The sequence below is a fragment of the Diorhabda sublineata genome, chromosome 2 (genome assembly GCF_026230105.1).
Source record: "Diorhabda sublineata isolate icDioSubl1.1 chromosome 2, icDioSubl1.1, whole genome shotgun sequence".
NCBI classification, from domain to species: Eukaryota; Metazoa; Arthropoda; class Insecta; order Coleoptera; family Chrysomelidae; genus Diorhabda; species Diorhabda sublineata.
Genome location: NC_079475.1, coordinates 15,625,125 through 15,647,325, shown reverse-complemented (window position 1 = coordinate 15,647,325; position 22,201 = coordinate 15,625,125). Strand labels below are relative to the sequence as shown.

At 33.0% G+C, this 22,201-nt stretch overlaps 1 protein-coding gene across 2 annotated transcripts in view; it reads left to right on the top strand.

Moving 5' to 3' along the window:
• The first annotated feature begins 5,608 nt into the window (after positions 1–5,608).
• LOC130452988 (uncharacterized) overlaps positions 5,609–22,201 on the top strand; it is a 75,405-nt gene continuing 58,812 nt past the window's right edge. Inside the window, exons 1-2 of one of the 2 annotated variants that reach the window (XM_056792555.1) lie at positions 5,609–6,125; positions 17,202–17,410. In XM_056792555.1, coding sequence (XP_056648533.1) covers positions 5,936–6,125; positions 17,202–17,410 — 399 coding nt within the window. In that variant the 5' untranslated portion in view covers positions 5,609–5,935. The remainder of the gene's footprint in view (positions 6,126–17,201; positions 17,411–22,201) is intronic. The other variant, XM_056792556.1, reaches the window with a different exon arrangement.

The following is a 22,201-nucleotide window of genomic DNA, read 5'->3' as shown; positions in this document are numbered from 1 at the left end:
AAACACAATGAAACATTTCTAATTGAACTGCAAACTGACGAACACCGTGATACATAAGGAAAAAATTGAAATGAAGAAAAATTTAAACTTTTCAAATAAAAACTATGAAAAATGTTCGAAGCTGGCACCATGCACTTCTACACATACAAGTCCTGGGACACCCTATACATTGACTTGAAATGAGGCTATGTAAAAGACGAACCTTGCATCATTTCATATGATTTTGCAAAATACAAAATTTTTTATCATAAATTGCATTCTTCTTAATTAGAAAATGAATATAAAAACTCTATTTGGTTCCTGTGATATTTTCTATTACGGATCTGTTTTATAATAGAATTATTGACACCCTTTACTGAATACACTACGTTCCGTTTTCTGTAGCTGAATATCTAAATTCGTTTTATTATTATTGGCAACATGTTGCGCTTTTAATAAAAGAATGCTGCGGTTAATGTAGTAGATGAAACTTTTTAACATTCAATTTTCGTAAAATTTATTGGCTTTATATTTCATCATGCAAACGTATTATTAAATAATTTATTCATTATCCAAATCAATTGACGAAATATTACTAATGAAAAAGAAAAAAAATTACTCGAGCATATTGATTCTAAATGATTTATTTTTGCGTTTCGATAACCAATTTATCGTCTTCAGAGACTGAATGTAAACGGTTCCAAAAATTCCAACCCAGTCTTATTGGGTTAACATGAATTCATGAAGCAAGTCGAATAGAAAACCTTGGAATCCTTCTCTTATTTCCTCTCACCTATTCAGGGGTCATTTGTCATTCCTATATTCGTCTAAAGGGCTCCTCTCTACTCCCATTTTATTTTTGTTGTTGTTCTTCTTTTTTAATAGTGTTTTCTTATATTTTCTTGTTATTCTCTATCATTTGTTCTTTTAGTTAGATTTTTTGATATTCTCTCTAAGTGTTCTGTCTCAGTTCATTTTGGTTTCTGTAGGGCTATGGACTTCTATATTTTTCATTTCATTGAAAAAATTTTCAAATATTTCATATTTATTTTGATTATACTCTCGTATTAGGATTGAAACAATTGGAAAGATGATAAAAATGATAACATATTTGCAATATGTTTGATTTATTCACTAAAATGGAAAACGTGAAACTCGTGAAAAGTTGTGCCGTTAAATAATTTGGTAGTCTTGTCAACAAGTATAGAAACGCGAAAAATAAAGATAAATGTCCTCAAAATATGATAGCTTATTCGATTTGGAATCACCTATATAAAAATGTTTTTAGAGGAAAAAATAGTATTTAGTTTTTCGTTAATAATTCGAAGAATATTGATGTTTGAGCAATTCTGAAGAAATTTCGTCAAAAAAGAGGCAATTTCCGATAAAAAAGTACCAACTATCTCCACTCTATCTCCATTATTTACGATTTTAATTTGACGTTGAAAATAGGGCTCCGCGCGGCTGCCACTGTATGCGCGTGTCGCACTATTTTCCAAAGAGTTATTCAGTTGTCAACAAACAATTTTTTTCTATTTCTCCGTAACATAAATTAGGGTATAAATAAATGACCTATACATTTTAAATTTCGTGGAGCTGTTTTGATGAATATATATATACTTCATTAGATACTGCGATAAATGTTCATAAAAGTTCATTAATTTGTGAATTAGAATAGTAATTAACATAGGTTATGAATTTTTTTATTTAATTCATTTACAAAATTGTTTTAAACAAATAGAGAAAATCAATATGTTTGAAGAAATTTTTCCTTCCTATTTATTATCTAGAGACAATTATGATTTTTTCTCTCAATTTCGATTTTTCAATTATACAAAATCGATTTTTTTATATTAGATTGGAAAACATTTTTCCCGTATTAACGTAATATTTTTTTGTAGCCGAAAAAAATTATGGAAACAGTTATATATATTTTTATTTATTATAATACTCTAATACCAAACGACACGGCAATTTAGCGCCTTCTTGACTTGCTAATTCATTAAATTAAAATGAAAAATAAATTAAAAAATTGATATATCATTTAAACTATGCGGCGGCGCGCGCACACTGTAACAGCCGCGTGGGATTTCGGTTAGGATATAAATTATTATATAAATTATATATAAATTATTGCACGTTTCTTGTCGACTTCTATGCCTATCACCATATCCTGCTATCAATAAAATATGATAAAAATAAAATAAAACATTAATTCGTTCTTTTCCAGATAAACGATCCATTGTGACTTTCAATAAACTTTCAATAATAATAATTTATTGAAATTTCTTATTATATCAGTCATAGCCATCTAAATATATTATTTCAACTTCGGCGGAGATAACGAAATTATGGCATTTAGGTATAGGGAACATTAGATGAAAAAAAAATTTCTTAAAGATTTCGAAACACTAAAAATATACAGGTTGATCCATTTGAAATAAGAAAGTTATATCACAGTTGAAAATTTCAGGGTTTTTACTGACAAACAATAAAAGTGTTAGGCAAAATCTAATAATACGATTTTTCCTAGGCCCAAAATTCATTTTCATGGATAATAGTACCCCCGTTAATGAATGAAATAGTGAAATATATTTTCATTAGAACCATTGTCCATTATTTTATGATGTGTAAGTTATTAAACAGAATATAATGAAATAAAAATAATCATATTCTGACAATGGCGATATTTCAAAAAATGTAGTACTTAATATTTTTTAACTAGATTCATGTTGTCAAAATAGACCATTTGCAAAAGATTCCGTTTTACTATCACTTTTCAAAACAATATTACGACTTAAACATAAAAATTTATCCAATCTCACATTTTTCCAGTTTAATCGTTTGGATTATAATGAAAAATTGAATTTTTTTGTCGGTTTTTAGTTTTTCTCTAGAAAAACTCACGGTTGTCTCTCTATCTGACACTCCTATATCATCGACTTATCGTTGGGTATTTGTTGGTTGAGATAAACGCAGAAACTTGTTTTTACACATTCTCAAAAAAATTATCTGACGTTAAAAGGAGTTTACAAATAATTTATTACTTTCCAAACACGCCTTTTCACGAACTATTTTTAGCTTAAAAATATTTTTGCAGTCGTTTATAAACCAAATATGGATTTAAGGTTATTAGTGCGAACTGAAAGATAGCAAAAATCTGCATTATTTTTTATTCTCTACTTGAAAAATTATGATTTTCTCCAATTGCCTATGTATCAATTTCGTCTAATAAATGCAAATTTACAGAGGTTTATCAACAAGTAAAGTTAGGTGAATAGTAATGTATGGTGGTAATATTATTAGTTTCAGACACTTCTTTTCTAATTTCTGCAAAACCATGAAACCCGTTGACCGCAGATTATAAATACGGAAATAAACAAGGGCTGATACGTTTATTCTACTTCTGGTCAGCTTTGAATTAAAAAACTAGCAAAGATTATCTCCCTAGTCTCGATTGAAAGGTTGTTAAGCTACTTATTCACCCCAGATTTGATTTTATTATCAGAATAAATTCACCATGTAAGTGCTCTTTAAATTTTGGAAACGGCCGGTGATCGTTGGAGGAAAATATGTCGACTAATTCGAAGCCTACTCAAGCAATTGCGACTTTTGCAATGTCAGACCTTTGCAATTTACAGCAGTTTATTCCATCGCCCAGCGTAATTTTATGCAAAGCATAATGAACACCTGGAATTGTGGTTCTCTTTTTCATGTTATCTACTGCTAGTGGAGCTTTTGCTAATATATGTACCGAATTATAGTGAATTTGCATTGGGGTTAACACTTTTGAATGCAAATATTTAGTGAGATTATACACATTAGTTTACAATATGACGGGATATAACCAGACCCTAAGTTTTCCATTTTCTTTGTTACTTTCCTGGCAAAAGTCTTCAGGATCGTCAGAAACACCAACTCATTCATCAGCAACCAGAGGATTTAACAAGTTTTCGTCAAAATGTTTCAATAAAAGCTTTTGATATCATGTAACAGGCTTGACGAGTACTCCTTTTCATATAATCATAACCCTACAAGTACTCGATAATTAAATGGCAAACTTTAAAAATGGCAACACATTGCAATCATAGTACTGTTCCTGTTTTTCTCTCCACAATTGTCGACACAAAACATTATTGTAGCGTCAAAGTCAAAAGTCAAAAGCAGCAGAACAGATTTGGTTAGAACTTTTCGGGAGCTCGACAATGAAAACATTGTCTGTAGATAACTTCGGACTTTGAGAAGCCTTTCTCCCTTGTCAAAATGTACGGATAAAGTATTGCTGTAGTATGTCGATTGATCAGGTACTTTGAGTTTGACCAGAATCTTTGATATGGACCTGGTTATTTTGTCAGTCAAAAGTGGAAAGCTCTGACGCTGCTTGTTGAGTTTTGAGGAAAAAGCATTGGACCTCGCTTTTCCGTGGCAAGCCACCTGTTACGGTACGTAGGTATTCGAAAGCTTGGAAGTATATTGTACACTTTGGTGTTTAATCTGCCACAATCCCACCAAATTACGAACGTTTTCGTAGTGGGATTTTGGCAAAATTTAACACCAATACGCTTAATATTTCTATCAAGCTTCAATTTGATTATTGGATTGATGTATCAAATGTCTTTTAAAAGATATTACAAATATTAAATCACACCGGAATTCTCAACTAATTAATGTAAGTAATTTTTATTATTGTTATACTTTAATAAATATTTTTATATTGTACTTGATCATTATTTCAGTGATAAAAACATAAATACTAAAAAGCTTCGAAATATATTAGAGTTAGTACACTTTGGTGTTTAATTTTTCCTAAATCCCACTTCGGAAACTTATATATATATATATATATATATATATATATATATATATATATATCTACTTATGTGGGTCAAAAAAATAATTTTTTTTATCAGTGACACAAAAAACACCCCTTGGAAAAATTTCCGCCGAGAATGTAACGTACCAGGGGGCTCTACTCAACATACGGAGTGGAGTGTTTTGGATTGGAATGTTCCATACTACCAGATTGGTATGAATATAGTTTTGTGGATGAGCAATTTATTTTCAAGTCTTAATTGAGACCTTTTGTTGAGTTGCCAGTGCATATTTTTTCGTTTCCAACCTAATTGTTCTCTCTTGTTTTTGATATGTGCAGAGCGCCAATTTTCTACAAAATTTCTCAAAATCATTTGTCTGTAAAACCAATTAAAGATGAAGTATGATTTTTTTTCTATTGGACTGACAAAAAAAATTTCGACGCGAAGGATATTTCCATTATGAAAATTTCCATCCATGAAAATTTTTTCGACCCACTCTAATACATATATACTGTTGTTTGAAAATTATATATACATATATACTGAGTGATTGGTTTATTTTTTGTTTTACTCATATTTAGTCCCAAAATGGCAGTTTGTTTTGGAATACTCAGTATTAAAGTAGGAAGTAAGAGAATATAAATCAGATAAGTTGCTATATTTTCGAAATTTGATATGAGTTTCAGAGATATTGTGTCGGCATATTGTCGATAAAAAAATATTGAACGGCAGGAAGGTAAAAATGTCAATAATTGCTGCAAAATTCACCACAGCACGATGCGTAAAGTACACCTCTTAGGGCAGGCGAATGACCCAGTTGGGGCAACTCTGCTGCCCCCAGCAGAGCGAGTGCAAACCGTCGGCGACGCCGTTCCAAGGCGTCGATGTGGCGTATTGATTGTACAGTTCAGTTAGCGGCGGCTCTTGACGGCGCGAACTGCGCTTCTACGCGCATTTCGAAACTCTCTTCACTCCGTTATTGACTGTCGCGCCGAAAACATTATACTGTCTATAAACGACACTTCGATTTTGGCGCGAAACGTTAAGTCGCGCTTTCGGTTTTTATTATATATTTTTTTAAACTCACTATGCTAGTTTAAATTTCGATATCACCACTTCCAGGAAGTTTTTGTGCCAAAAATATGGATTGTTGCAACTACGTTCCGTATCGACACCACCAGGGGTACTATGGTTATTATAACGAACCTATGCCGCCGTATCACGGAGAATTCTATGGACACCATAATATGTATTATGATTATTATGGGAATATCAACCCTTATTATAGTCCACATCAACATTGGCAAGGCAGTGCAGTTTTTGCCCCTCAAGGTACACAATTTGTATTTAAGTCACATGGTATTTTCCTCAAATTTGAGATGACAATGACAAATATCATATTTTTATAAACACGTAATGAATAATACGTTGAAACATTGGAAGTTAATTAGACGAATGTTTTGAAAAAGATTTGTTGATTTTTGAAGGAGCATTATTTGTGAAGAAAATTGTCATAGAGAAACTAAAGTGATTTCTTGAAATAAATTACGAAGCGCTACTTTATTAAACTTTAATAATTATTAACACGTTAACATTAATGGGAAACCTCCGAAAGATCGTTAAATGTGGTTACTACGGTTACTACTTTGTTCAGTGAAAGGTATCTAAAAACTGCAATGTACCAAAGTAGTACATGGCGTTTGATCAAGATATTTCTTTCAACAGAAAACATTCAAAGCTACAAAAACTTATTATGAAACTGAAAAATAATTTCAATCAACGTGTTACCTGCACATCAATTTTACTCTATAATCGTTTTAAAAAAAGTTTTAGTTAGAAAATCCATTTCTTTTGTATTCCTTTGAGTGTAAAATTTCACCATACCTGTCTCAAACTTACTCAAAACTTTTCCAGTTCCATACAACTCGATTTATAAAGTGACTTTTATTGAAGTTTCAAATGAAAGCGGTAGCAGATCCTTATTAAATAACACGAAGATTAATTGCTCCATTAGATTTAATATAACATCTTGAAATATTCCTTTTCAAGTATTTTTAGAAGTATTTAACCGGATGTTTTATACAATAAATGCTAAGTTGACGGAAACGTAAACTATGTTAATTACATTGACATTAAATTTATTTTTTTGATGAATATCTTCAATTTTTTATTTTTTTTCTCTTTACTCTATTTAGTACCGTCATTTGGGGTGGAATTGATCAAAAATCAGTTTTTTATATTCTGCGTTCGTTATTAGGAAAAATAGGCCAAAGAAGATTTGGATATCTAGCAGATGTTAATAGGAATGGAATTGTAAAATATCAACTTTAAAATATAAAAATGATACAGAAATAAAGTTGTGAACAATCTCATACACGTCTTGGGGTGAGATTGTTCACACACACTATATTGCACAGGCTGCAAGCAGAGTAGAACATAGATGATCAATTCCAACCACGCTGCTCTACGTCAAGTACTTTCGAAGTTATAGCTGTTTATACTCTGGGGGGTGAAATTGTTCAGTGAGGGTGAGATCTTACTTATCTTACATTATACTTTTTCCCAAATTAAGATAGATTTATAATTGTTATGAAACTTTTATAAACTATTATAAACTGAAAAGAAAACTGAGGTTGTAAACATAATTGGAAATCACTAATTCATCTCAAAAACATCAATTACTTTTGCGAAGAAGTACTTGTCAGTACCATCAGCTGTTTTATAGTCGGATTTGGTAAAATTGCTAATACACCAGATACATCTGTCATGAATTCGTTACCGTCTTCAGCTACAAAAATCTTTTTGGATGTGACCAAAGACTTCATATCCAATAAATCAATTTCAATTCTTCCTTCTTCGTCCCCTCTCATCTGCTGTACAATATCTGTGTACCGATAGATAGTTTTTTTCCTTGATCCACCGTAAACCTTTACCAATACAAATTTACAAATTTTCCCGCCGTAACTTCATTGTCTTCTGGTTCAAAATACTCTATTTCTACTCGCATGTCATCACTCTCATCTTCCAGGGGTTCATTGTCGGAGTTGTAATTGGTTAATGGATCATCCACATCTGAATCACTAGAATATGCATCAGTACTTGCTGTAACGCTTTTGCCAGGTTGAACAGATAGTTTTTTGTCTTTTAATATTCCTTCTTGACGGTCTTGCTGTAAAATGTTACTGCTGCAAGTGATTCACAGAGTCATCAGTATCATTGCCAATATCTTCAGTTGGGATTTTCTGCAAGACTCGGGATCAAAAGGTACAATTCCTGTCGCTTTAAATGAAGCTATCAGATCTTTTTTTATAGCATTTTCCAATTTGTTATTCATTTCAAGGAGAGTGTAAGACAGTGAATGAGGAAAATCTTTTATGTCAATAGAAGTTTGTTGTTAATGAGCTTTCTTCCAATTCAGTAACACCGACTTCCAAGCCATTTTAAATGGGCGGAAAAATCCAACATCAAAAGGTTGGGTGAGGTGTGTAGATTTTTTTGGAAGCCAAACAAAGGCAATATTATTTTCTTGACATTGTTTTAAGACAGTGTCCGTGAAATGGGACGAGAGGTTATCGCCCAACAGCACTTTGCGACCTGGCAAACAATTTGCGTAAGGTAAGAATGTCGACTCAAACCATCCGCGAAAGTCTGGGCATGCATCCAACCATGGTGAGTACGAATGTAATGAGAACCTGAGCTACAACACCTGTCTTTGCAGCAAGGCTCACCTTTTGAACCCAATTCTATCCATTGCTGCCACATTTTCTCTGCCTTGTAGATGACGTAAGGAGGCAATAGTAATCCAGAGGCTGAACCGCACATCATACTTGATATTGATGTCTTGGTAAAGTTGCATATTCGCTCTGGATATTTGAGACCACGACGAAACAACAATTTTTGCTTGCCAGGGTCAGCTCGCATATTTGTTTCATCGTAGTTAAACAGGTTACAGGCTGGTACATAATGTAGCGTTTTCCTCAGATTATTAAAGTATTCTACCATGATATCTTTTGAAATATTAGCTCGAGATCTTTTAATAGTTGCCGACACTTTCGACTCCTTTATGTCTTTTCAACAAAGAACGGGCCCAATCTGTCCCAGGCATATTTGATTTAAACTTGCTGATATTACGACCTTGGCTATCCAAGTAATTTTTTGCTAAGTATCGTAAGTCGATCCCCACTCTCCATAGCAGTTTGCTGCCCTTATAAATGCTTTTTCTTCATTGAGTGTTAAAACTGTTTGATCTCTGCTTTTCTTAATACGGCTGCCAATGTATTTATTGCGTAGCGTGTCAAATGGAATTTTATATTCAGCGGAAGCACGACGATTAGACCAATCTTCTTCAGTGATTTTTTGAAGTGCCAATTGAACGTTGGCGTCTGGATAATCCATACCTATATGAACGTGCCCTTAACTTTCTTTAGTACTTTCTAGGCATCGCTGAAACAAACAAAGACTAATGAAGTAAATTTTAAGTTACAAAAAATAAATAGATATATTCTATTATGGGAGGTGAAATTGATCAACAAGAATGATAAAACTCACCACATACGAATGTTACTAAGCATAAATACATATGTATATTTATTGAAAATTAACCAAAACTAAGTCCTCCTTATTTTATTGCCGTAGCAGAAATTGAAGACGACTTACAACGTCTACTATATAAGATGAAAATTTCTGCCGAAAAATTTAATATGAGCGTCTCAGTCAATAAGACACAATCAATGATAATATAAAAAAATCCTATTCGATGCAAATTGGCAGTCGATAGCGGAATAATACAGCAGGTATCAATATTCAATTACCTGGGAGTGGATACATCTAGTGAGAAACCTGAGAGAGGAGGCATAAACACAAGCGATGAAAGCATCAAAAGTCAGCGGCTGTCTTAGAGATATAGTGCAGATAAACAAAGCGATGAGCTCACAGGGCAAGACCAGAATCTATAAAACGTGTGTGAGACCTATTCTCACATATGCCTCAGAAACCATAGCCGAGACATCAACAGCAAAAAGAATAATGAGAACCACAGAGATGAAAATACTGGTGAACCATCAAGGGAGTCACCCTCAGGGACCGAATAAGGAGTGATGACATAAGAGAAGAATTGGGCGTACAGGAAGTGGTGAGATGTGTCAGGGTACGAAAAAGATACTGGAGGGATCAGGTAGAAAGAGTGCCAGAAGACAGATGGGCAAAGTGGGCTACAACTCAGAGACTGAACTCACGCAGATCTGTAGGCAGACCAACAAAAAGGTTGTACGAGAGCAGGAGTTCAGCTTCTCAGTAAGATCTAGGAAGAGTGTCAAACGTACAGGATTGATTAGGACCTAGTCCTATTGCACTATCAATATTGGTCGAAAGTAGCGTGTTCCCACGGTTGATTTAGGCGCTAAATTCAAATAGGTAAACGGATGATTTAGTGAACAATTCGCCCCGGATGATCAATTTCACCCCAAATGACGGTATATTCTATACTCTTGAAAATTTTCATTATTTCATATCTCATTCTATAGGGTGTTTAAAAATTTTTGCATGCGAGTTATATCACTGCATTAAGCGAAAAAAAAATCGATTAAAAATCACCAAAGTTCCTCCATATCGAGCCGACGGAGAACCATAAAAGTATTTAGCTGCTGCCGCATTTTTGAACTATGCGTTATAAACATGTGATTGTGTGATGATTTTTAATCGATTTTTTTCGCTTAATGCAGTGATATAACTCGCATGCGAACGTTTTGAAATACCCGATATATCATCCATATGACTTATGATGGCTTCAATTCGACATATGTTCTAGGCTGCTAGTCATTTTTCTGCTGAATTTAATTTTTTTTCCCCATTTTCCTCATTTCAGTTGTATTTGATTTGTTCTGTTTTGTTATTTTCCGTATCTCTGGACTTCTTGTCTGTATTTCAGATTCCTACAAGATTTCTTCACAATTTCCATAATGTCATTTCTGATTTTATTGTCCGTCCTCGTATGCATATCATGTCTATTTATAATTCCTGATATTTTCCATCCAAACACTCGTAAAAAAATAACTCTCAACTCGAATCGTCATTGATAGTGACCTAAGTAATTTTTATAAATATTTTGATTTTATATATATTTTTATATTGTATTTGAACATAATTTCAGTGCCAGACGATGTATACATAAGTATTCGAAAGCTGGGAATATATTAGGGTTAGTACACTTTGCTATATATCATATTTCCATTCAAACACCCGTAAAACAATAACTGTCAACTCGAACAGTCATTGATAGTGACAACGATAATACATGTCGCTGAGTAGTAGAACATGTTATGATTCCAATTCAAATTATATGTCGGTGTAAGCGCCCGGAAACTTTTTCATTGCTTTTAAATTTGTGAATATCTCGTGTAACTGTGCTTTACTTTTAAAAAAATATGCGTTTATTCTCCACGTTCATAGATATGGTATTTTTAAAAAATCTTATTCACTTCGGCATGTTTTAAAATTTTCAAACAAAAAGTGTTTTTAAGAGTTCAGCTTCTTTCTTAATGGAGTGCATTAGTCTTATAAACTCTAAAATTTCACTCAAAACAGTTAAGAATCTCGGGTTCGCATCCATAGAATACTAATTTTCTTCTAGTTTGTTCATATTCAAACATTATCTCTTCTACACTAAAAAAGTTATTAACCTCAACAGCAAAGAAAAACAGAAATACTATAAATACTGGGACTTAAATTAGTTAAACAAATTATGTTGGAAGGATAAATCTTATTCTCAGGTTTGTGTAAGTAACAGTTGGAGTAGAGCCTTCCGTGAAATCAATAATATAATATATCCGGATATCCTGAAATGGAAAGTTAAATATCCGGTATCCGTTTTGTTTTGTTGGCGAACGTCAATCGATTATTATCGAGGGGGCTGAAATATAAACCATATTTAATGAATAAAAAAGATTGTGTGTTAACGTCGCTGCCTAGGATGTTAGATTCGTCTCTTACGAAGCATAGAGAAAATTCAGAACCCCGTAACCTCGGTTTTTAGTGTACTTATAGACACAAACTTTATCTGTTGTGTAATGCATCATTATTCGGTTTTTGGTCAAAGATAAAGTGAAGACTCGATTGCGGATTCCTAAAAGGCCGAATAGTGGTGGTTAAGCCTAACGGCCTGGTTACTGCATAATTTCAGTCAGATGAGTGCCAAGATTTATGAATTTTGAGCAAAAATTCATATGCTGGGAAATTTGCACGCATCTCCTCGAATTTCAAAGAGGTACTTAGCGGAGTACGATTCGAAAGCGGAGGTAGAATCCTTAGCGCGTGAATGGTTACATGACAAGCCCAGATAATTTTACGAAAAAGGCATCCAAAAGCGTCCAAGAAGGTGTCGAAAGTCTGTGTGGCAGAGACTATCTAGAAAAAAGTAATAAATTTCAGGTCTGTATATTTCATTTGCAAAATTCCGGTCTATATTTGATCCATCCTCGTAATTTATAAATTGTATTGTTTATTACTCACGATTGTAGAAACTTTGAACTAATGGAATAAATTCATTATGGATCGATTTTCCATGTCGAATATATTTGTAAAACCACAATCCCCATATGAATTTGTGATCAGGTGTATAATTTGAAAAGTGAACTTGGTTTCCTGTCCACGGATTGGATCAAAAATCAATCAAATAAAGAGTTTTTTGTAAAAGAAGATATAGTATAGGATGAATGGAAAGTGATGTAGATATTTGATTGTCATTTGTATTCTTCGAAGTTGTAGCAAAGACATTTCAGGCTATTGTCACTTCTTTAAATCTAAATAATGCAATATTATATATAAATATTATATATTTTTCAAAATTTGAGAACAAATAGCCAACCAAATATCAGAAGAGCACATACTTCTTGAGTTTCACAAATAAATAGGGAAATAAAATCGGCGGCAAAAAACGTTTATGTTATTTACTCGAGTATTTTGAAAGTTCATAAATAATTTTCTAAGATTCGTTATATTTTGAAATCTTCTACTCTTATTAACAATAAGACCATTAGACAACGACATGCTAAAGGCAGAAGAGGTCGAAGCCAAACGATCCATCATTTGCCATCAAAAAATGCAGACAGATGCATTTTTTCGATCTCTCAATCACTAGAGATGAAACCTGGATGCTATATAATGTAATGTTTATCATATAATATATTTCAACGATTTTTGGTGGTGGAATAAATTTATACACAATTTTCCTTACTTAATTAATTTACTTATACGCTTACACTAAGTACACCAAAGTATTCCCTGAACTATACACTATAACTTATCGAATTCTTAACATATTAATTTATTTAAACTTACCGTTTATTTGTCTATCTCGATCTGTTCGTTATAGCTTTGACGACGACGACAAGCGACTGTTTATATAGAAATCATTTCTGGATGATTCGGTTTTAGAAAGTAAAGAAACAAATAAAAAAGCTTACCTAAAATTTGGTACTATAAAATAAGATCGCCGCTGTGAATTAGTTATGAAAAACAATATCAAAAGTTACTGCTCCCAGGGCCTTGTCGTCAATGGGTTCGTAACAATAATCCAAAAAACAAAGGGCAGTGGGTCTCTCTAAATGAATCATCATAAAGTCCATATCCCAAAAAAGCGGTTCTGTGTGTTTGTTGTATATTCGGAATGATTCTGAAATTTGGAGAAACTGTTTAGTCAGATCTTCATTGTGAACATTAGGATCGAGTGAACCAATCTCTAATCGGAAAATATGCGACGATTGTCAACAGAAAAGGCTTTATTATGCAATATGTCAATGCAGGGTTGTATTTTACAAAACGAATCATGGCAAAAATTACTATAGTAGGGCGAGACGTACTGCTTACCCCAACAAACTCTCCTCACATTTTTTCCTGGTATTTCCATTTAACAAAATTATAGGTGATAGTAATTTTTATATATGTCATATATTAAATGAAAATTAAACCAGTATGCAACATGTCCGGAATTAAATATCGTTATTAGAAATTTTTTACAGAGTAGAAGGCATTTTCCAGTAAATATACTGTCAAAAGATGATATCGATTTGATTTCAATTGGCAAGTGATTGTACATTTTTTTGCATTGTGAAATATTGAGCCCTCAACTAATTCTGAATGTGGAGTTGGTAGGTAGAGGTGCAACGATCTTTCTGAAAAGAGGAGAAGCGTGCTTACGAATTAGGCAAACGGATTCAAAGATGTATAAGGAAGGAAAAGTCAGAATTTTTAATCTTTTGATGAATAAGGGTATAAGTGTTAATGAGGTGGATAAGTTCAATTCGTTGGAAACTGATCCCAGCGCAAAACAGGAGGATCTTAATTTTTTAGATAAAGTGGCAATATGTAACTCCCGTTTCAAGGAATTGTCTACATGAAAAAAGCTGCAAAGTAATTTTATATGATAAAACCATGGTTTTAGAAACATTGAGTCAGAGAAGATTAGAATCGCACCATGATTTAACTGTGATTAGGTCACTAGATATTGTCCTATGAAGTGCCATGAGATCAAAGTTCTCCAAGAGAAACTAGTAACATCTGTAGATGAACATATTTTACCACTGATGTCTAGATAGGCGATGTCGTTTATAAACAGAAGAAACAAATTAGGGCGTGGTGCTGAGCCTTGGGGCACTATACATTCTATTGGTTTGCAGAATTTTGGTGAAAAAAAATTCCATCAGTCCAAAAATGCCATATCGGGATATTTAAGTAAAAAATTAGTTCATTTACATTGGTCCAGCAATTTATAAACTAGATGGTAAAAATTCTATTTAAAACTATTACTTTTTACTGCTCTAATTAGTTGGATTATATATACTAACGACAAACATCTGTCATCCATTATTTTTTAACATTAAATACTTTGGTGAATTTAATAAGGAATAAAACAGAATTGAAAGTTTCTCTAAAAGGGGTATCATTAGCTCCACTTACAATTTTAGTTTTTCAATTTGGTGACTGAGTAGAATCGAGGAATGATGTTAAGTGTTAAAATAAAGACATATAGCAACATTTTTTTAGAAGATAAGAACTAAGTCGATTATTCATCCTTTAATTATCATTACATTAAAAATGTGGTATACTTTAAATGGTGGATAACTTTTTTCAACCGCCAAAAATTTTAAAAGATCTTCCGCCATTATTTGTATGAATCGTACTATTAACTTAAATCAAATTTGGAAAAAAGCAGAGGATAATGCTAATTTGTATCTGACACAAGCGATTTATCAACTATATTAAGATGAATAGCTTTTTGTATGTTGGCTTTAGATTTGCTTACACTGGGGAAGCGATTTGAATGGATATCTATTTTCAACTTCTTGATATACTTTCCAATATTTTGCGCTCTTAGAAGTTTCCATTTACTGAGATAGCTGATACCTATTGGACAATTTTGTACAAAATTCTTGTCTTCTTTGCTTGAAATCTATAGTAGATATATTAAACACTTTTATTTTAGTTTTATTTAAAGACAAGTTAAAATTTGACGCTTCGACTTGTTGCGGTCATTAACAAAATCAAATTAAAATAAAACATTAATATATCGAACACTTGTCTTGATATTCTCCATTTTATATTAATCTTATAGACACAGAAATAGGGTTTTCTCCGCTTTATGCAATTTTAGATAGTATGGTCTGTAGATGTTCTATAAGATTGTTTCGTTACCATGCTACACGAGCTCGACGCAGATGCTTGATAGAACTTTTCTTATGAGCGCCATACAGTGAGTTTTCTTCATAGTTTTCCATAATCTTTCCTAAACTACAATGAATAACAAAATATACCTGTGAAAATTAACTATACGGCAATCCTAGAATAGGTAATAATTTGTATTTCAAATAAACCAACATTGATCATGCTTCGAATTAAATACTGTTATTAGAATAGAAGTCGTTTACAGAGTAGAAGGTACTTACCAGTAAATATCCCTTGAAATTATTGCGAAATACAGGAAAAATGATATCGATTTGATTTCAATTGGTAAATGATTGCGCACTTCTTTGCATTGTAAAAAATTGAGCCCTTCACTAATTCTGAACGTGGAGTAGATAGGTCCTGCTGGAAACAAATCAGTCAACTGTTCCTGGGAAGAAATCAGAGAAATCAGAGAATATGATAGAAGGCCACGGGGGGATCGTTTATCAGCAATTACACCTGTAGAGAATAGCTTCACGAGGGAGGTTTATAATGTCAAAACAGCTCCAAAATTTAGCTAAATCTCTAAATGTAAGAGTAAGTTCGAAAACCGAGAGGCTGGAAGGCTGGAAATTTCACGGACGAGTCCAAATTTTGTTTGTGTACTTCAAATAAAACAATATTAAACACAATGTTTACATCAACACTTCAGTCTCTGAAGACGAGAACTTGGTTATCGAAATGCACGTCAAACAGTGTAATTGTGAGTAGTAGTGTAGTGGTAGTGTAAACAGTGTGTTCATAAAGAATATCACCAACGGTTCCAAAAATTCCAACTTATTCAAATTAAATAATACCTGTTTATAGAACAGATTGTGGATAGTATTTTCCTTGCAAAATCCAATTAATATTTTCTTTTAAACTTTTTTCTAGAAAATTGAACTAATAGATAGTTACCTTGCCTAGTTTTGTGTATTTTTATTATTTTCTAGTAGTGTAACGATGATAAAATTACAATAACGCTGATTTTGTGGGCAATGTTGCAATTTTATTGGTAACGTGACAATTTTTGTATATTTCTCCTTCATTAAGTGTTTATCAATGCAGTGAAATTACTAATATACTAAAATACTTATTATTTGTTTCCGATTATAACCATTTTATGAACAAGTGTATTGAACAAAAAATATACTAAATTTAATTGGAATAATTCCGCGAAAAACTGTATTAAATCAATGTTATACACTTTTTAGGAAAAGTCTATCTAAATTTTTAGGAGTAAACGTATTAAAAAATAATAGTGTTTTGTTCGGAAAAATGTGAATATTTCATACACTTTTAACGGATAATACACTTTCCAACTGACAACCAGAGCGATTCCACGTTGCAAGAAGACTATTTTCTTCAGGAGCTACAAGGAATTTCATCAAGGAGCTATTTCACATAACCTCATCTAGTAGCAGTGAATTAGCCTAGTTCAGCTATTTTTTTATCTAAGTAGATCCATAGAGGCTATATATTTTAACTAATGCTCAGAAATTACAAACCATGAATCAGTACGGGTTCCTTCGGGATATGTAATATAATTTCATCTATTTCAATTTATTAAAATGACAACTCAAGTATTTTTGATACTTCAATGTTTTAGACGCGCCGCAATTAACACCTCGTATGTATGCAACTGCATAAAACTGATTCATTGTGTTGAAGATTACTCGAAATTGTGTACTGAATAATTTTTTGTTTTTGCAGATTATGTCTACAATCCAAAAGAGGCACGTTTGCGGAAAGCAATGCGGGAGGCAAATAGGGATCGTTCCATCGGCGCTTCCCCGATGTTGCCGCGTCCCAGTGCCCGCAGAGCCGGCTCATCCGGTTGGGTTACTCAGGGAGGCGCAAATGTACCGGGTGGATCCGTAGCATCGACGACTCATGGTCCACACGAAGAGCCTCTTATGATGGTAAGTTTTTTTATATTTTTAGTATTAAATTTCGTTAGAATTACAAGTTTCACCGACTACAAACAAAATGAAATTTTTATTCTGTTTAGTACCGTTTCGTTATTATGTATTGATTTATAATACCTGTTGAGTAATGGGAGAAGAAATATTTTAACGTGTTGAATGCAATTTGTATAAAACTATAAGTTGGAGAAGCCACTAATATCATTAGGAGTATACAATTTGAAAAAATGTGTGGTTTCCATTCTTTGGCTGATTTTAGCATCTCAAAACCATTTGTTCTAGTTCTATAATGAGTGGTTATCGAATAAATATGAAACGAAAAAAAATCTTTAACACTGGAGAAGTATTATAAATTAACAAAAAAGAAAATACAAGCTTAATTTCAATAGTCATACTATTTTAAATTAACCTATCAGTATTTAGTGTTTTTTGTCATAGATGCTCGATGGGATTCAAGTCCAGGCTACGTACTGGCCAATTGATATTGGCAATTTCGACATCTTGTAAATACTGCCATACGGAACTTGCAATATAAAGTCGTAGATCTTGTATCGGGATGATAAAACTAGCGTAGCGTATGACACTAAAATGTTTTCCATCATTATTTCACAATTAAATTCAATAAAAATCTATCGTTACTATGCAGGCACACTCAACTTTCGAAGAGAACGTAGCCCCATTGCTCATCAGTCCAAATAAGGTCAATATTTTGCTAAGTTGTCCTAATTTTAAGAATTATATTTGAAAAAAACCGTATTCTTACGGTGAATCAATCCTAATTTGAAGTAAAATGATTATTTTACAAAACTTTCTTTTCAATCATATCACTGAATTCGCTTCAAAGTTTCAAAAAAGCATTTTCATCTATCAATCGATGAATATTAATTAGGAATGCGAAGAATTCGCAAGAATTGCTCGTACCATGCAGTTCTAGTTAAATCCAAAGAGCTGATAAAACCGTATCGGTATGTAATTGTTTAATGCACAACGTTTTTATCATGTTGATATCCATTTTATCTATTTGAAGAATTCAAAATGTGCTTACAATATCAAAGTCTTACAACAACAATGTGATTGGACAATAATATTTTTATTATCATATATATGTTGTTAACACATATTGGTAACGTCTGCAAAGTATTTCATTATCAGCGAAAATAATTGATTCATCACGTTTTATATCTAGTATAAACAAAAACAGCGTTTCTTTGGATCACGACGTCTTCCGAATTAAAAAATTCTTATTTCGATCGCTTGCTATGGAATGCGACATCATAAGATCATTTTGCGACGACGCCGTTGCAGCGTTATTTTCGATAACCTAACTTGGGTTAAGGTTGGGTTACCTCGGAACATCATGATTGTAAATAAAGCTGCAACGACGACGTAGCAAAATGATCTGATGACGTCGTAAGCTATTGCCTTGGAGCACACTTTTGACTATTAATTGGACGCACTTTCTGTTTTGATGGTTTGGCATTCTATTGCAAATTGTTTCCTTTGATGTAACTCTTGTTTGGACCCGATCGCAAGAAGTGTGTTCTCTAGCGTTCCTTTAGAGCGAACCATCATTATCGTAAATAACGCTGCAATGGTGGCGTCGCAAAATGATATCGCATTATATCGCAAAACGGTCACAAACGATTGCAATTAAAATTTTCGAAATTTGAAGATGTCATGCTACAAGGTAATGGAGCATCTTTGGCGTTACGTTGTTGCACACTTTTGACTATTACTTTGAGGCACTTTCTGTGGGTCGCAAACTGTTTTGATGTTGTCGTATTCTGTCACAAAATGTCTTCTTAAATTTAACCTTTGTTTATATCCAATCGTAAAAAGTGTGTGCTCCAGCGTTCCTTTGGAGCAAACTGTCATAATCTAATAACGCTGCAACGGCGACTTCGCAAAATGATCTGATGATGTCATGGCTATCGCGAAACTATCGGAATTAAAATTTTTGGAATTCTTGATGTCGTGCTGCAAGGTGATGAAATTTTTTATTTAATTGCAGTGAGTACCACAGTTATATTGAAACCAAAATGGAAAATAGAAAACAAATTTGTTGGCATTTTTAATAAGGGGGAACTCTCTAGGTTATCTCAACTTTAGTGGATGTGTCTTCTTATTTGTTTTTGACCTATTTTTATTGATTTTGTGACTATTTCCATAGAGAAATTTTCATTATGTATCTTTAACTTAACTTTTTTCAATTGCTCCATTGTTTATAAGGTTTAGAGTCAAGTACTCTTTCAACTCTAAATCATTTACAATAATATTTCGCGGATAAAGTGAGAGATGAATATTTAATTTGAGCGAATATTGAATGATCAAATTTTGTCTGTGTTTTTGTTTTTCTACAGCTAAGCCTCCTGGTATAGCTACAGATTTATTGGGTAATACTGGAAGTTATATCACTTCCGAATCTTGAGTTTGTGGAAAAGAAGATTCAAAAGTCCTGCAATATATACTTTTTAGCAAAAAAATCGCCACGCATAATCGCGGTGAAAAGTTTCTAGCAAAAAATCGCCAGCTTTCATTCTTTTTCTGATCATAACATCTGAAAGCCATTAGTTTTAGCTTTATAGTAAGTGAAGTAATGTGAAGAGATCTTAAGCAATGAAAAAAGGTTATAATTAACAGCGTTCTCTCTCCCAGGCCTTAATGTCAGCTACAATCGCTTTTTCATGGATCCAAAAAGATTCTTTACCAGATCTTATCCGATGCTGTTCCATTCTTCAGTGAGCGCCATTTTGAGATCAGATTTCGTGGCTAGTGCAGGATTTGTAGCATAAACTTTTCTCTTAATTCCATCTCATAAATGCTCTATAGAATTTAAATCCGAACTACGCGCTGGCTAATCCAAATCGGTATCGTCAATTTCAATAAAAATCAACTCGATGTTTTCTTCTATTGAAATGCCCGCCCAAACCAATCAGAAACCTTCTCCAATTGCCAAATTTCCTTCTATGCAACACCGGACGAATCTTTCTCAAGGTCTTCTGAAGGCTTGTCTTCTTTTATCGCTACCATGCATGTTTGTCACTCCAATTAACGTGTTCTCTGTCACATCGTAGATGGGGAGCTGGGATTAATTTGGTGTCAGTAGCTAAGGCTAGCTTCTACTGGAAACAGCAGACTGATTCATATTCAGTACACCACTTCTCGCTGACTCAGTTCTTGTCGCAATAGGGTGACCGTTTGAGAAGCTTTATAGACTTGTGTCCATTATCACGTAGAATTATCGTCTGTTGTTAATGAAGATGTGTCTTGGTTGACGTTTGATGGCTAACTGATAGAGGTGGGTCAGGTAGGTGATTATAACTTATTGCTGGATTGGAAAAGCAAAGTGGATTTTTTTGCTTAGGAGTATAAAATCATTACATTTATTGATTTCAGACTAGAGCTTCCAACCTTAACAGTGATGTACGTATGAATATCTCAATCCAACCAGGGGTAGCGGAATTTCTATGTTCAGTTCTAAATCATGCCTACCACTAGCAGTATCCAGAAGATTTTCCATTGAAAGATACAGAAAGTTCTTCCGAATGTTCGTTTTTCTCTTCATATGCAGTTTTTTTAATTTCATCTAAAAAGGTCAGAAGATAATGTCAAACTGATTTTAGAACATCAAAAAAATTTATGGTAGGAAATATTGAGGATATAAATAACTTTTCAATTCTAAAGGATTTTCAAATGACTCATTAAAAATGCAATAAGTTGTCAGCTCAATATCAACTGTAACTGTTACAAGGTGAATTGAATATTTAGGATGTGATTGCTAAAAATCTAATGATATAATAAATTTTGCGAATTAGTCTATGTAGGGGCAAACAATAAATAACAAACTCATTATAACTGAAAAAACTGATGCTATTTGACCTCAGAAATTGTGGTAGAACTGATTTATTATTTGGAAAACGGAACTACGACAAAGCTTTTATCATGTGCCCGCTGTTGGTGAATGCATATGAGAGAGCTTTCACTCGCTCATAGCATTCGTCAGAAAAAGAGGGAAGGAAGTCAGAAGATGGTTGGCGAAGATTTGCGTGATAGCTGTAATTTTTATTGGAATACATTATTCCGCAGAATACTCTCTCAAAGATTAATACTATCTCTTCAGATGAGGTACCTTATTCTATCGGTCAATTATACAAATTTGGTATGCATCATTACTATGGTATTATGAAAGTCATGAACTCTAATTGTTCATGCATTGGATGAAGTAATTCCTCTAGAATATTGGCCTAAATATTGTATTTAGATGAAATTACATACTTCGAAGAGTGAAGTAATATATAATACTACTATTATATAACCATATAATGGCTTAAATTTAAACTAGAATTCTGAAGAAGCATAGGAATAAGATAAATGTGACAGCTGAAGAATATAAAAAATATTTAGAGGTAGTTCAAAGTTCGTTCTTAGAGGTTTTGCTTTGGAAGTTACTATAAAGAATTAAGAAATTTTCTTCTCCAATTAATTGTCGAGATGACCTTTACATGATCCTACAAAGGACGAGACTTTTGTTTGCATCTCGTTAGTTTTGGATAAAATTGGTCTTGCTTTAAAATACCGTCATGTCAAAAATTAAATTTTAATGATTTAGGATAAAACGCCTCTTTATGATGCAATCACTGAAGTAGTGAAAATATTCATTGGTGATAATTCATTGTCTATGCTTATTCAATATTAACCTTTTCCTATAGCCGAGCCAGTAAGGCTTTCTCAGAGAGCTACTGTCCATTTTAGTAGATCTAGAAAGAGCTGTGATGTGGACCATGTCTA